This window comes from Vipera ursinii (assembly GCF_947247035.1).
Source record: "Vipera ursinii genome assembly, chromosome: 2".
Taxonomy (NCBI): domain Eukaryota; kingdom Metazoa; phylum Chordata; class Lepidosauria; order Squamata; family Viperidae; genus Vipera; species Vipera ursinii.
The window spans coordinates 28,898,195-28,914,158 of record NC_139513.1 but is presented as its reverse complement, the minus strand read 5'-3'; the positions used below and the strand labels follow the sequence as shown (position 1 = coordinate 28,914,158).

General features: G+C 39.3%; 2 protein-coding genes across 5 annotated transcripts in view; one reads left to right on the top strand and one right to left on the bottom strand.

Moving 5' to 3' along the window:
- The window catches only part of ACOX2 (acyl-CoA oxidase 2), a 35,333-nt gene extending 31,004 nt beyond the window's left edge, over positions 1-4,329 (top strand). Inside the window, exon 15 of one of the 2 annotated variants that reach the window (XM_083355988.1) lies at positions 1,216-4,329. In XM_083355988.1, coding sequence (XP_083212114.1) covers positions 1,216-1,278 — 63 coding nt within the window. In that variant the 3' untranslated portion in view covers positions 1,279-4,329. The remainder of the gene's footprint in view (positions 1-1,215) is intronic. The other variant, XM_083355989.1, reaches the window with a different exon arrangement.
- KCTD6 (potassium channel tetramerization domain containing 6) overlaps positions 1-15,964 on the bottom strand; it is a 45,635-nt gene that overhangs the window by 9,300 nt on the left and 20,371 nt on the right. Inside the window, exons 1-3 of one of the 3 annotated variants that reach the window (XM_083356085.1) lie at positions 13,792-13,990; positions 12,723-12,828; positions 9,196-10,390 (exon numbers count right to left, since the gene is read on the bottom strand). In XM_083356085.1, the coding sequence (XP_083212211.1) occupies positions 9,704-10,390; positions 12,723-12,749 (714 nt within the window). In that variant the 5' untranslated portion in view covers positions 12,750-12,828; positions 13,792-13,990 and the 3' untranslated portion in view covers positions 9,196-9,703. Of the gene's footprint in view, positions 1-9,195; positions 10,391-12,722; positions 12,829-13,791; positions 13,991-15,964 lie in introns of those variants that run through there. The other 2 variants (XR_014491689.1, XM_083356084.1) reach the window with 2 other exon arrangements.

The following is a 15,964-nucleotide window of genomic DNA, read 5'->3' as shown; positions in this document are numbered from 1 at the left end:
CAACTGTCCTGTACAATACTTACAAGGGTTGCAGTGCCCCGGGGTCATGTGATCACCATTTGTGACCATATGACCTTCTGACAAGCAAAGCCAACAAGGAACCATGATTGCATGATTCACTTAACAACAGTGATGCACTTAACAATGATGGCAAAAAAGATCATACAATCAGGTGCGACTCACTTAACAACTGCCTTGCTTAGCAACAGAAATGGTGGCCCCAATTGTGGTCCTAAGCCAAGGGCTACCTGTAATGGATTGCCCTCTATCCCTGACAGCTCTGATCATCAGATGCAATTTGTAACAATCATTCTAAAGTTCTGAGAATTATCATACCACTTGTGCTTGCAACACACGCACTCCCCTTTTTATCCATTTTCAAATGTTTGATGGGGACTCTTTCACCCAAGCCCTAACCCCCTTGCTGTAGAGGCCATACGGAATGGCCTTGAAGGACAAGAGGAAGAACTGCTACCAAAGCAATGGTCAGATAAGCGGGCCTGAGTCCATTCCAACGAAGTAATTTGAAAAAGCATCTCAGACACCCCCTCCCCTGTTCACACAAAGACAAAGCGAAGGAGGGGGAAAGCACATTCAGACCAGTAGGATTCTGTAACTGTTACAGTGAAAGCAGTTCCTGACCTATATGGCATTGATTTCTTAGTCTTAAGGACTGATATTTGCAGACCACTATTTTGTTCTGGGTAAGAACTTGGGCGGCGGGGGGGGGGAGGGTTTATAGTGGCCTAGCAGTTAAGATGCTAGGCTTGTTGACTGAAAGGCTGGCAGTTTGAGACACATGCGCCCAGCTCCTGCCAACCTAGAAGTTCAAAAGCATGTAAATGCAAGTAGATAAATAAGTACCACTTCAATGGGAAAGTAGCAGCATTCCTTGCACCTCGGCCTATGTTCATGCTGGAGATATAACCACAGAAGCATCTTTGGAGAACGTTGGGCTCTTTGACTGTGAATTGGAAATGAGTACCACTCCCTAGAGTCAGACACAACTGGACAGGGGAAACCTTTACTTTTTATTAAGAACTTAGGAGCTTTGATTTCACTACATTTAGTTTAACACAGTGAAAACATAAAATTGGACAGTTAGTTATGAGGCTGTAATGATTAAAATCAAGCTATTGTGTTCTGCCTTGTCTTTGCCACCAAGAGTCATATACCTAATGCTTTCCCTTCCCTTTCCCTTTTGCTTTCCAACAGGATGATCGGGTCTTCAAGACATACTTAAAACCACTTTTCCAGAATGCTCTTTCCAAGCTATGAAGAGGGGTCTGGCATGGAGAAACTCCTTCCGAAAATGCCTTCCAAGCAACACTGTCGATTTTCCTTAATAAGCCCATGTGATGCAATTGTGGACAACCTTTAAGCTGGGTAACAGGAGACTCAATTGTCCCATAAGTGCTTTTTCCAAAAGTCAACTGGACTTTTGGGTTTTTTTTCCCCCTTTGAAGACATTTTACTTCTCATCCAAGGAGCTTCTTTAAAAGTGAAATAAAGTGACGTGAAGAATCTTCTTGGATAAGAAGCTAAATTTTTTAAAAACCTTGTGAACCGCCCTGAGTCCTACGGGAGAAGGGCGGTATATAAGTCTAATAAAATAATTAATAAATAAATAAATAAATAAATAAATAAATAAATAAATAAATAAATAAATAAATGTTTTCAAAGGGGGAGGGGGAAACAAGAAAGTCCAGTTGTCTTTTGGAAAAAGCACCTTTGGGATAATCATGACCTGGATCACTGGGAATCTCCATGAATGGCAGACTCCTTTTGTTATACAAAAAAGCAGGCTCTGATTCCCAAAGAGCATGTGATGGTGGGATGCTCACAAGATGGTTCCCCACCAAATAGTGATCCTGTATTCATTTTCCATTCTCCATGAAGTCAGAACCAGGAAAAAGCCATACATATTCCCCAACAGAACCTACTCCACCCTGATATCGTTCAAATATACTAGACGGCAACTGTCCACAGGGAAGTTGTATACCATGTTATTTGGAACTAGGAAAGGATGCCCTAAATCAGTAATGATGGGATGCTAATAGGAAAGGGTTCATGTAGTTGGGTTGGGGGTGTTGCTTTTGAGTCAGGGCAGATTTCTAACAACTGCCTAGACTAGTCCTTGCGGTTGTAGGGATGAGAAGAATGGATTGGTCCAAGGTCACCCAGTTGAATTTGTACCTAAAGTGGCACTAGAACTCACAGTCTTCCAGTTTCTAACCCGGTGCCTTAATCATTACACTAAACTGGTTCTCATGAAAATTTTAGGGCTTACTTAATTTTTGAAAAAGTTATTGGAGGCTTACTAGAGTTACAGACTAAATCAATGTCACAAAATGACCCTGAGATAACGTTGCTGGGGGCCAGTTACTGTTTGAGTACATGCTGACATTAAATCTGATTTTGTTTTACTTAATAAATGCATTCTCAGAACCAAACACATCATGTATAGTGAGCTACCTCTCCCTTACATCATTTCTAAAATCTTGAAACTTGGTGATTCTTTTTCTTACTACGCATATTACAAATGATTGCTATTTTATCTTGCGACTGTTAACACTGGATTCAGATCTGCATTCAGACTGGGTCTCATTTTAACTGTGTTTTGGACATTTGCTATTTCTCCATCTTCTACAAATAAAGTGGAAAAAATCACACTGAGGTTAAGAGGAGTATGATGAAATATAATAATGCTATCTTGCAGAGGAAACCCTGAAACATAGATGAGAATTGAATAAAACAAGGAATTAAGTACAGCCAGAGGTGTTATAAAGACGCTTATGATCCTTTGTGTGATGAGCTAAGTAAATTTAAACTGAGATATAGGATTTGTCTACTTCTGTTTTGTAGTTACATTATATTTGTCTCTAAGTCATTGCCCTACAATCCCATTTATGGAGGAGCTTTTGAAGGACAAAAGAACACAATCAATATACAATTAATTATATTTGTTATGTGGCTTAATTAAGAATAAAATGACTGACAGCCACTATGTTTAAAAAACTGTTCAACATGCCCTGTTTCCAGTTGGAAGCAATTGTTCAGACCTTTCTGGAAAGTTTCCAATATTGTTTTGATTTTTCTGGAGAAGTTACAAGTTCTAAATCAAGCATTAAACATTTTGGAACATCCAGAACATTTCCAATAACATCAGAATAACCCATTTCAAGCTTGGAATATTCTGAATATAAAACAGTCTCTTCTTATGGATAAAATTCCACCATGTAAAGAATTTGCTCATCGGGCATGTATTTTAAATTAGGAGTGAAAAGATTCTATTTTTTAAAATCTTATGGGTATTACAAAATATATACTCACAGAAGCAGCCCTAGGTTTGTTCCCCTGAAGGCTAGCAATTAATCAATTGGCTGGCAACCAAGTGCAAAGGATGGATTTGGGCAGATCAGGTATCACAACCATGGGCCTTGGTTGGGTGCTACTAAAAGTTATAAAGGCAGCCTAATTCACCTCATAAAGCTGTTAAAATTGTTTCTCCATGAACTCAAGGGAAGATAAGTTTGTTACAACGGTGAAGGTGTGGGCCTAGAAACCAGACCAGTCAAAAGACTGTTTCTTCTATTCCCCCTTAGGCACCAAAGCCAGTTAAGGTGACTTTGGTCCACTTTCTCTCCAAGGTAAGTCCACTTTGCAGGTTGTTGCTATGCAGCAAACAGGGATCAGAAGCATTAGATATGCTGCCTTGAATTACAGAAAATATAGACATAGAAATTAATAATATATTAAAATTTGGTAATCAAGTGTATCACAAAACTCATTTTTTAAAATATTTAACTACTGTAGTCATGAGGGATTGAAATTTTAAAGTTAAAAGAGGTGATATTTCAGAATCTCAATTAAATGCTATGAATAATAAAGATCACATTTTATTATAAAAGGTTTTAATTAATAAATTATGATCTAGGCTGGGCACAGATGAATGATGAATGTCTGATTTACAGACAATAAAAATTAGCTTGTTCCAGCCATTTCCTTTATCAGATTTACTCTCCTCTACAACATTTAACATTTATTTCAAAGTTTCTATTGCTATTCCTTTTTAGAGATAATCTTCCCACCCCAACAAAAGAAAAGAAACAGCAAAAATAATAATTATCCACACAAAGGTTCTTTTTGCCAGAAGTAGAGGTATAATTTCCTGCAATGTCAGCAACAGCAAAAACCAAACCATTGTTTTTCATTGCACATTTCAGGGCTTATGAAAATCTTATTAAAATTGCATTTTTTTTCAAATCAAGTAACATTGAGAGTTGTGTACCATGTTGCAAATTCTAAAATAAGGGGTGGCTTAGCTATAAAATATTACTATTTGCCCAGATTTGTTATAGATTTTATCTTATTTAAAAATGATAGATTATTTTGTGATGCAATTAAACTACATATGCATATGCATATACACCAGAATGTAATTCAGGGACCAATTTAATATTTTAATTTTAATTTAATTTAATATAGTAAGTGCTAAAGGTTTGCATTGGATTAATATTTAAACTTTTGTTTGCTTTCCTAACCCTGCAATAGCTCCTGTCCCAGAAATGTATGATCTCTGTTATATAATTGATTATATTATTATTATTATTATTATTATTATTATTATTATTACTACTACTACTACTACTACTACTACTACTACTACTACTATTTTGAATGGACCTTGGAGGTCATCTAGTCCAACCCCCTGCTCAGGCAGGAAACTCTATCTATACCATTGCAGACAAATGGTTGTCTAATTTCTTCTTAAAAACTTCCAGTGTTGGAACATTCACAACTTCTGGAGGCAGGTTGTTCCACTGATTAATTGTTCTGTCAGGAAATTTCTCCTTAGTTCTAGGTTGCTTCTGTCCTTGATTAGTTTCTATCCATTGCTTCTGCTTTCAGGTGCTTTGGAGAATAGTTTGACTCCCTCTTCTTTGTGGCAATCCCTGAGATATTGGAACACTGCTATTGTGTCACCCCTCGTCCTTCTCTTCATTTAACTAGACATACTCAATTCCAGCAACCGTTCCTTATATGTTTTAGCCTCCAGTCCCCTAACCATCTTTGTTGCTCTTCTCTGTACTCCTTCTAGAGTCTCAACATCTTTTTTACATCCTGGTGACCAAAACTGGATGCAGTATTCCAAGTGTGACTTTACCAAGGTGTTATAAAGTGGTATTAATACTTCACGTGATCTTGATTCTATCCCTGTTAATGCAGCCTAGCACTGTGTTGGTTTTTTTTGGCAGCTGCAGCACACTGCTGGCTCATAATTAAGTGATTGTCCAGTACGACACCGAGATCCCTCTCACAGTTACTACTATTGAGCAAGGTACCCCCTATACTATACCTGTACATTTGGTTTTTCTTGTCTAAATGTAGAACCTTACTTTTTTCGCCATTGAATTTCATTTTGTTAGATAGCGCCCAGTGTTCGAGTCTGTCCAGATCCTCCTGTGTCTCAAGCCTGTCTTCTGGAGTGTTGGCTATTCTTGCCAGCTTGGTGTCACCTGCAAATTTGATGAGTTCCCCATCTATCCCCTGATCCAAATCATTGATGAGGATGTTGAAGAGCACTGGGCCCAGAACAGAGCCTTGGGGCATCCCACTGCATGTATACATGTACAGTATATATTTAAACTAATTTAAGATGTAGTCCTCAAATTATGGCAATTGGGACCAGAATTTCTGGTTAAGTGAGTCATACCTGATTTTATGAACTTTTTTGCCACAGTTGACAACTGAATCACTGCAGTTGCTAAGTGAATCATGCAATCATTAAGCTAATCTGGATTCCACCCCCCTGCACTCTGCTTGTCAGAAGCCAGCTACAAATGGTGATCCCATGACTTTAGGACGGTGCAGCTGTCAGAAATATATTCCAGCTGCAGAGTACCCAAATTTTGATCACATATCTGTGGCGATACTGTGACAGTCATAAGTGCGAGTACTGGTCATAAGTCACTTTTTTCAGTGCCATTATAACTTCAAAGTGTGTTTGTGACGACTACATGTATAGCTGCCCAATTCAATATACAGTGATGCCAGGTGGTTAAAACCCACAATTTCACCCCCACACATACCCTGTTGCAATGACAAGAGAATCAGATAAGTCACTTGATCAGCTCTGCGTGGGACGCCCAAGCCCACTGACAAAACTGTTTCTTCAAGGCCTCGCAGAATAGCAACAAGGTGGAAGTGAATCTTATCTCTGGGGGAATAAGGCTCCAAAGGGAGGGAGCCACCACAAAGAAGGCCCTATTCCTAGGTTCCATTGGATGTACTTTCTTGATAGTTCGGACTTGCAACGTGCCCTGCCTTTCTGTTGTGTTGGGCCAGGTATATATAACTGGGGAGGGGCAGTCTCTCAATTAACCTTCTCCAAACCATGTAGGGCTTTAAAGGTGATAACCAGCACCTTGAATTACACCAGGAAGCAAATCAGCAACCAGTGCAGCTCCCGCAAAAGAGATGACACAAATGCAAATCTGGACTCGCACAAAACCATGCAGGCCACTGCATTTTGAGCCAACTGACAGATTCTGGATGCTTTTCAAGGACAGCCCCATATAAAACACACTGCAACATTCAATTACATTATGCATGAGGTATCCATCTTGTTTTGCATTGTTTTATCATTAAGGATCGTGTTGGAATGGATGCCACCTCTTTCAGGAGAAACATGTTTTTTTTCAACCAAGTATACCTCTTGCTTTTAAGGGACACGGTGGCTCAGTGGGTTAGGATGCTGAACTTGTCGATCAGAAGATTGGCAGTTTGGCAGGTCAAATCCCAAGTGCCACGTAGCAGAGTGAGCGCCTGTTACTCATCCCAGCTTCTGCCAACCTAGCAGTTCGAAAGCACGTAAAAATGCAAGCAGAAAAACAGGGACCACTACGGTGAGAAGGTAACAGCGTTCCGTGCGCCTTTGGTGACTAATCATGCCAGCCACATGACTACGGAGACACCCTCGGACAAACGCTGGCTCTTCGGCTTTGAAATGGAGATGAGCACCGGCCCCTAGAGTTGGAAACGACTAGCACGCATGTGCGAGGGAACCTTTACCTTTACCTTATACCTCTTGCTTTATTCCTTATGCAATGCTGGCATTTGGGACATAGCATGGTTAGGTTGTATCAGGACGCCTGATGCTTTACAATTTCCTGTTTCAAAACATTAAGGATGTAGCCTGAAATAATAAATTGTGGTAGGTCTCCATCCTCTTTCTCTCTAATCCCACTGCCAATAAAGTGTCCTTTGCCATTTGGGAATGGGAAATGAACTAAGTGGATGTAGCCTGAGCAGTTTCAGTGTCACAACCAGGCCCTTCTAACTTACCGAAATGAAATAGTAGTAATTGCTGACATTCAGAGAATTTGAGGTTTGCTTTTCAGCATGGCTGCTTCCCTTATGCACTCTTCCTATATGCCTCTCAAGATTGTCTCAGGTTACTCCAAATTTGGTAGATTTATGAGTCTCCAGCCACCACCCAATGGTCTGTGATCAGAGTAGCCTATAAGCTCTGTAAAATGAATTAAACAAATCTTTTCATGGCAATCTGCCATGATCTGGTGCATCAGTTTAAATAGCCTGAAATCAGCATGCTTAGGAAACACTTAAACTGGAGCCTGCGTCTCTTAATTGCATACTTTTAAATGAATTTTGAAGCAATTTCTGTACTGCTCTATGGAGTTGTCAAAATATTGTTCCAGGAGTCAAAATTATGTATTCAAGCCAGGAACATTTAGGCCAATTAGTAAGTTTTGGACATATATAAGAAAGGCTGGGACTAATAGCTACATGGATTAATCCCCTAAGGATGCAGGTCAGCAGTAGCATTTTTCTGTTCCAGAATGCAAACAACATGGCTATGAAATCAAATCCATATGAAAAGTACATGCATACAGGCTTACTGGCTACATTTGCACATACTAAACTATGGTTTAACATTACATGTATGAGTCATGAGAAAACTCAAGGAAAACCATGCCTTTATTCATCCAACTTCTCTATATGGCCAGGAAGATAAGAACAATTTCAGTTTCCATAGTTTCTGCTTTATGGCTACAGATAAAAGTATGAAAAAAAATCACCAGGTTGTTTAAATATTCATGAAGGTTAGTTCTAAAGTATAATTCTGGATTCCTATGCAAAAGTAAACCACTGGACATTTTAACAAGCTTTGGGCCAAATGGACCAAGTATTCAGATTCTACACTGGAAAGAATAATCTTTCTGTATCTGAAGGGATCCTTGGAATTTTGAGATCATGTTGGGGAGATTGTCAACAAAGGATTGCCATGGAAAGGCTGCTTTCAGATGCTCTCAGGCAAAAAATGCAATTTATCAGAGCCAAAATAATGAAGTTGCTTCTGCAACCAACTTCTGCTCCCTGCACCCCAACCCACTTCATTTTCTAAGAACGCCTTACGTGGGGCCAAAGGCCCCCTAGGGAATAAACGCTATGCTAGAGTAGGGTTTTGCATAGCATGCCAACTTCTCATTTAATTATCAGATGGGGCAGAGAGCGGAACGGGAGATACGGCATATTGGTTCCTATTCTAAGAAAATGTCATTTGCATTGTCCAGCCTACTTTCCATTTACAAAATGCTTTGAAAAACCCAGCCAATAATTTTAAATACTTTCCCTCTTTTAAATGTTCTTTCCTTTGCCATTCTTACATGTCCTAGAGTATAAAACAAATAAGTAGGAACAAACATTTTGCAAATATAATTTCCAGATTGTGTTTTATTAGTGTTTTGCTGGAAAGCATTACATTTGGAAATAATATTGCACCTGGCATTAAAAAATAAGGATTTTTACCACAGGATGGTTTTGCATTCAGAATCCAATATAAATACTTCTAATTGTACTTTCGTAGCTGCAGATATAATATTTAGTTGCTTGATTTATAATGCATAGAAAGGAACAGTTGCCATAACTGCAAAATGCTGCATTTTGGAAAATAAAAGCCATGGAGGTTTGTTGGCAACTAAATTGTTATAATACTGCTTGCTCACTGATTTAGGAAAAACAAGGTTAGATTACATCAGCGTTTCCCAACCTTTAGGAACTTGAAGATGCGTGGACTTCAACTCCCAGAATTCCCCAGCCAGCATAGCTGGCTGGGGAATTCTGGGAGTTGAAGTCCACGCATCTTCAAGTTCCTAAAGGTTGGGAAACGCTGGATTACATGATGGTAGTATTTCATCTCCAAAAACACCATAGCCTTTTCTGGGGACAATTCAGAAGGAATTTCTCCAGCTTTAACTGCTTATTTAACTTTTTAACTCTTATTCTCAGAAGTTGTAATAATGAGATGGATTAAACACATTTTGAAGCTGATTTTTATCATTCTATATTGTGGTCAATGACCATAAGAAAACAAAAATGTTACAATGTGGTCATCTGCCATTTTTTTTAAGAATGCCCCCTTGTTTATCCTCTGTTTTTAAAAAGTCGCAAATATTAGAGCAGCCACATGCATACGTTTCTCACGAGACAAAAGACAGAAGAGTTCAGCACATGTCCACTCTCCAGTTTTTAAAAACCAGTAATAAATATTCATAGCAAAATAAGAACAGAGAGCCTCCAATACTGTTTTAGACAAAGCCAGACCCATCCCTAATACATTGTTCTGAGGATGCTGGGCCATTTTTTTTTAAAAAAAATTAAAAACAGAATGAACAGAAAATCAATCATCCGTCTTCCGCGCCAGCCTGCAGAAAGTCCAGTTGTGCTCAACTGTGTTTTCATTGGCTCGTTCGCTCATGTGGTGGACCCTCGTGTTTCGGATGGTGAAGCCTTGCTTTGTTATATACTCCATCAGGTGGACTCTAAGAGAGACTTCTTGGTGGTAGTCACAGGGCCCAAATGTGAAAGAAACTTGGCAGTCCCTGGTGTCCATCATATGCTTATTCCACTTAGTGAAATAGTTGGAAATGCCTTCCAGCAATGAGTGGACCTTGGTTGTGATGGTTAGCTGTGTGATGATCACCGCCACAGGATTGGAGTACTTTGATAGTTTGCGTGTACTAGACAACTCTACTACCTCTTCAAAAGTATCCACAGAATACAAAGGTTTAGGATCATTCAGACATTGTATTAAGGGTTCGATCTGGTAAAAATCTGCTTCTTTCCGAAGCAGATCATATTCCTTAAAATCCAAAGGTAGAGTTAGCTCTGAGGTTCGTAAAAAGTTGAGAACGTACCGGAAAAGAGGCCCATCTCGGTCAATGAAGTAATTGCCCTGAGAGTCTCTGGCAGTCGGGAAATCGCCCCTGAACATGGCCCCCAACATTGAATCGGGATATCGCGTGAGAGTGGTAAACGATGTCGTATACAAGTGTCCACCCACATTTAGAGTGATCGGCTCAGTCATCTTAGGGAGGAAAAAGAAAGTTTCAGAACTCTTTTACAATCATATGAGCACATATTACCCAGTTTTAGATATTCAACAAACCACCAGAATTCACCTGTTTATTAGAAAGACAAAATAGGAATTGTGTAACTTAAAAGAACAGCTTACAGAATACGCAAATTATTTAGGCAGCACACGCTACCAGTTCAATCACTTCTGATTGGATAAAGTCATCCTGTAGAATGCTTTAAATAAATTTATGTGGCAGCTTCCACAAACCCTTGTTTCATTTACAGGTAGTCCTCAACTTGCAACTGTAATTGGCCCTGCAAACACAACTGTATGTCGTGATGGTTGTTAAGCAAGTCCTCATGTGACTGCACACAATTTTATGATTTTTTTTGTGGCAGTTGTTAAACAAACACTGTGGTTGATAAGCAAACCCACTGTTTGCTATGGGACTTTTTAAAGGAAACTGTTTCTGGCAAAAAAAAATTAAATTGTGGTCATGCTATAAATGAGGGCCAACTGCCCAAAATGCAGTAACATGACTGCAAGGGGTGGGGGGCCCTCACTGTTGGAACCTCGAATCCTGGTCGTAAGTAGGTATTTCAGGATCTGCATAACTTTGAACGGTTGTTAAGTGACTGGTCGAATTACCTGTACATACATCACTAGGTGTTATTTCTATGCTTTTCTCTATATACCTTTCTTATTAATTTTGGAGGTCAATTTAAAAGAACACATCTAATTTTTTACAGTAAGTGTTGCACAGCTTCAATTCACACCATGAAAACAGAGTGTCAAGTAACATAGAATCCTGTAGTTATTAGGAATTGATTACTGAGTGCAATCCACTGCTCTATGCAGACATCCAAATTAAGGCCTTTCCAACAATTAATTGTCTAGGCTCTGATTAACATATCCAGAACAAAAGCTCTTATCAGACTGAACTAATGTTATTGTTAGGAAGTATTTTTCTAATGTTTACCTGGAAATTGCCTTTCTGTAATTTTAACCCCTTATTCCATCCCCTGCACTCTGGAATGGGAAACAGGTTTAACCTTCTAATTGACCTTTTTCTTTCAGATATCGAAAAGGCTAAGCAAATCCAATAGATCACAATTTAAAGTGCCATCCCTGTAGCCTTTAACTTCCCCTACAGGCCTTGTTCTATGATAGCTTATAATTGACAACAACCCAATCAAATAATATATTTTAAAGAATGCAATGTGGGAGGACCAATGTATCAGATTTGAATGGAGTTTTCAGAAGAGTCAAATAACACACAAAAAACCCCACTGAAATAATTTATTAGAAAAATTGTACCACTGAAAAACAGTGTGCATCAGAGAAGGTGTAAATTGTTTCTGGCATGTAAGGCTCTTTTAAATATGACATAGAGCAGACATGTCAAACACAAGGCCCGGGGGCCGGATGCGGCCCGCCAAATGGTTTCATGTGGCCCGCAAAGCCATCCTGGAAACACTGAGGGAACGGCCCCCACTGCCTTGGCCCTGGCCCAGAGACCCTCCTCCTGCCAGAGACCCTCAGATCTGTCCCACTCCTGCCCAGGCCCCCATAGGCACCCTTGATGCGAACGATGTAGAGCTGATGGGCCATGCCCATCCAGTAGGCCATACGCACTCTAGCCACGCCCACCCAGTAGGCCACGCCCACCCTGGCCATACCCACCCGGCCCCCTGAGGGCAACCGCAATGCTGATGTGGCCCTCAATGAAATTGAGTTTGACACCCCTGACATAGAGGCTCTAGAAAAGGTAAACATCTTACAACATTTCCTTGTTTATTAGAGGAAATAGTTGAAGTGGCAACGATTACTTAAAACACAATTGGAAAGTAGTTTGCTTCACTGAAAAAAAGTCATGCAGAAAGAACATGGGGCAGAATCCAAAGTACACAGATATTTTTTTTTGAATACAGTATCTCTGCTGTGAAACTAAAGATATTCACTTGAATTAACTAGAACATCTAAGAAGAATACTGGGAAATGCTCCAATGTAAGCTTTACGGAGTGAGATTTTACCAGGCAACAGCCATCCTTGCAGGCAGAGATTAATTGAAAATAGGATTGCTACATCAGGCTTTCTGGAAAAAATGATTGCATGAAATTTGTCCTCTTCCCAAACAATCATTTCAGCTAATTATTGTTTAATTTCTGTCACCTCCACTATATAAGCACTGCTTAATCCCAAAGCTACATTTAAAAATATTAAAAGATTTCACAGACCTACATATTTAATTTAACTGCTGTGAAAACAGCACCACTTTGTACGATACAGATTTTTTTATATTCTGAAAAATGTATGTTATTGAATAATAGGAATACTTACTATATATCCCCAGTCTCCATTATCCATGTTCCAATGTATGATCTACACAAATCTGGATTTACTTGGTGTTTTTGAAAAGCTGTAGAATTCACCACTTACTCTTACCCTGTTTGGGGGAGGGGGGGAGAAAAAGCATTGCACACTATGAGCACTTACAATAAACATAACAAGCAAGTAGTCTCTACCTTGGATGCTAGCTACAAAGAAACACAAATTAAATTAAATATGGTAGAATCCCTAATGCATGCTGACTACCTTGAATTTTTTTATAGCCTCCGAGGAAATATGGAAACTGTTTGGTTATGCTGCCTGCTTTAAATAACAAGCTGTAGCTTCTCTCAAAAAGATTTCACTTTAAAAACACCATACAATTTTATCTGGTCAAAAGCAGCTGGTTTTGAACAGCTGGTCAACTCTGCCAAACACATTACCAGGATCTCCTCTTACTTTCCCCAAATCAAAGATATAAATGTATCTCTGTTAATGAGAAAAACACTATTCTATTTAATTACTACTAGCAGATCAATTACTACTAGCAGATTTTTTTAAAAAAAGAAACCCTCAAGTTTATCAGAATAACAAAGTGGAAAATAAGCTAACAAGTCATCAAAATGTTCCAGTTTTCATGATGCTAAAATGAAGCACATACTTTGCTAGGGATAATAGTATATTATTTGGGTGTAGGGGGCACAATGGCTGAGTGGCTGACAGCCCTGGTTTGAGACCCTAGCACTGTGCGATGGGGTGAGCTCCCATCCTTGCCTCAGCTCCTGCCCACCTAGCAGTTCAAAAGCATGCAAATGCCGAGTAGATAAATAGGTACAACTTCAGTGAGAAGGTAACAGCATTCTGTGCACCTCAGCATATAGTCATGCTGGCCATATGACCAAGGGAAGAGTCTTTGCAGAACACCACCAGCTACCTAGGCTAAGAAATCGAGATGACCACCCCCCCACCCTTGTCTTGGCCACGACTGGAGAGGGGAAACCTTTACTTTTTCATTAACAGTATGTTACTAACAGCAAATAACATTTTATGGCAAAGTAGCATAGTCAAGGAATTAATTCACCTTTTAAATTATGTTATGTCTGTTTAAATACCACTTCACATTATTGCCATAAATTCATCACTTGAGATTATCCTGCAGTAAATTTTTTAAGTATTTTGCTTTAGACCCAGCTGAAACTGAAGAATAATCATGTAAAGGGAAGAAAAATAAAAAGACAGAAAGTTTTCCGCATAAACCATGCAAGAGTTTTCAGCCTGATTTTTAATAATAAAACAAATTATTTCAGCATGTATTTTAACAATGTTCTAATCCAGATAAAAAACACAGCACCCAAATTACTAAGGCATTTATTATCAAGAACATTTTTATGGATTTCAGTCCAAAGTCCACAAGAAGGTTTTGCAATAATAATATCTTTTAGTCTAAAACAAACCTTATTTGTTTTTACTGGAAAAGGTTAATACAGTTACTATTCTAGAAACAAATAGATCATTTTCAAAACAATTCAGATATTTTAAAACTCCTATCCCAAGAAATATTCTAGGAATAAGAATGATAGTATCAATTTTGTCATTCCTGCCTAACATATTAGAGATGAGCAGAAGACTTTGATATGAAAAATAACTACAACTTTTATTTTTCACTCAAGCTTAGTGAGATATTGTATGGGCAAGACTAAAGGGAAAGTCTATCTCAAGTCGTGCTCAATTCCTCGTGATTATATGGTCTGCATATTTGTTTTTTGGGACGCGGTGGCTCAGTGGGTTAGAACGCTGAGCTTGTCAATCAGAAGGTCGGCAGTTTGGCGGGTCAAATCCCGAGTGCCACATAACAGAGTGAGCGCCTGTTACTTGTCCCAGCTTCTGCCAACCTAGCAGTTTGAAAGCACGTAAAAATGCAAGTAGAAAAATAGGGACCACTACAGTGGGAAGGTAACAGCGTTCTGTGCTCCTTTGGCGTCTAGTCATGCCGGCCACATGACCACCGAGACGTCCTCGGACCAGCGCTGGCTCTTCGGCTTTGAAACGGAGATGAGCACTGGCCCCTAGAGTCGGAAATGACTAGCATGCATGTGCGGGGGAACCTTTACCTTTTTACCTTTTATATTTGTTTTGGCAACAATATTCTATGGAAATAGTTCATTCCTATCTTCCCTCAGAATACTTTTCAATTTCCCAATCTACAGCTCTGGGTGGTGTAACTTTCTTCTCCAAAGCTAAAATTTTGCTTTTCAATAAGCAGCAAACTGGGAATCTGCCATTATTGTGGGAAACCATGGCTTCCAGTACAATAATACAACATAATGGGCTGCCTTTCATTACACTGTATAAGCAAAAACAACAGTTCACATATATCATTCTTTGCCTCTTACAATGGGGAAATATTATAAATCACCCCAAATGGTTACCCATGCCCACAGCAGAACATGAAGACTCCTCTGCAATATGTAGCAAGAGATCAATGAAAGCTTAATGCTTAGTTAGAAACAGCAGTGTCACTCTCATCTTTTTTTAAAAAAAAATCATTATACCCCAAAGCCCTACATGGCATGGGTCCGGATTACCTACGGCAACACCTGCGGCCGGCGTCAACCTCCCTCCGTCCAGTGTGCTCCCACAGAGAGGGCCTCCTCAGGGTGCCTCCGATCAAAGAATGTCGATTGGTGGCCCCTAGGGGGAGGGCGTTCTCTGTGGGCGCGCCAGACCTGTGGAACCGCTTGCCGGTCGAGCTCCGGATGGCCCCCGACCTTCGCTCCTTCCGGCGGGATCTAAAAACGTATTTATTTGAGCAATCCGGCCTGGTTTGATGGGTTAAGGGCTGGGTTTTTAACATGGTTTTAATTACTGTTTATATCGGGCATAATATTTAATTGTTTTTTAACTTTTGTACTTCATTTTTAATATTGCCCTGTACACCGCCCTGAGTCCTTCGGGAGAAGGGCGGTATAAAAATTTAATAAATATAAATAATATAAATATAAATATAAAATACTAGTTCCCTATATTGAAAAACGTAGCTAAATGTGCCTTCACAGAAAAAGTGTGAGGACAAAGGGGAAAAAAGGGGGATAGAGAGCCGCTAAAACAGAACCGAAAATGTTGATCTATTTGTAGACGTTGTCTACTACATGTATGATGCATTTGCACCATACCATTGCTTTGATACTGCCTATTTAAGATCCAAAGTTGTAAGCTGTATTACCAGAAGAAAATGTGTTTTAAGTCATTTATGT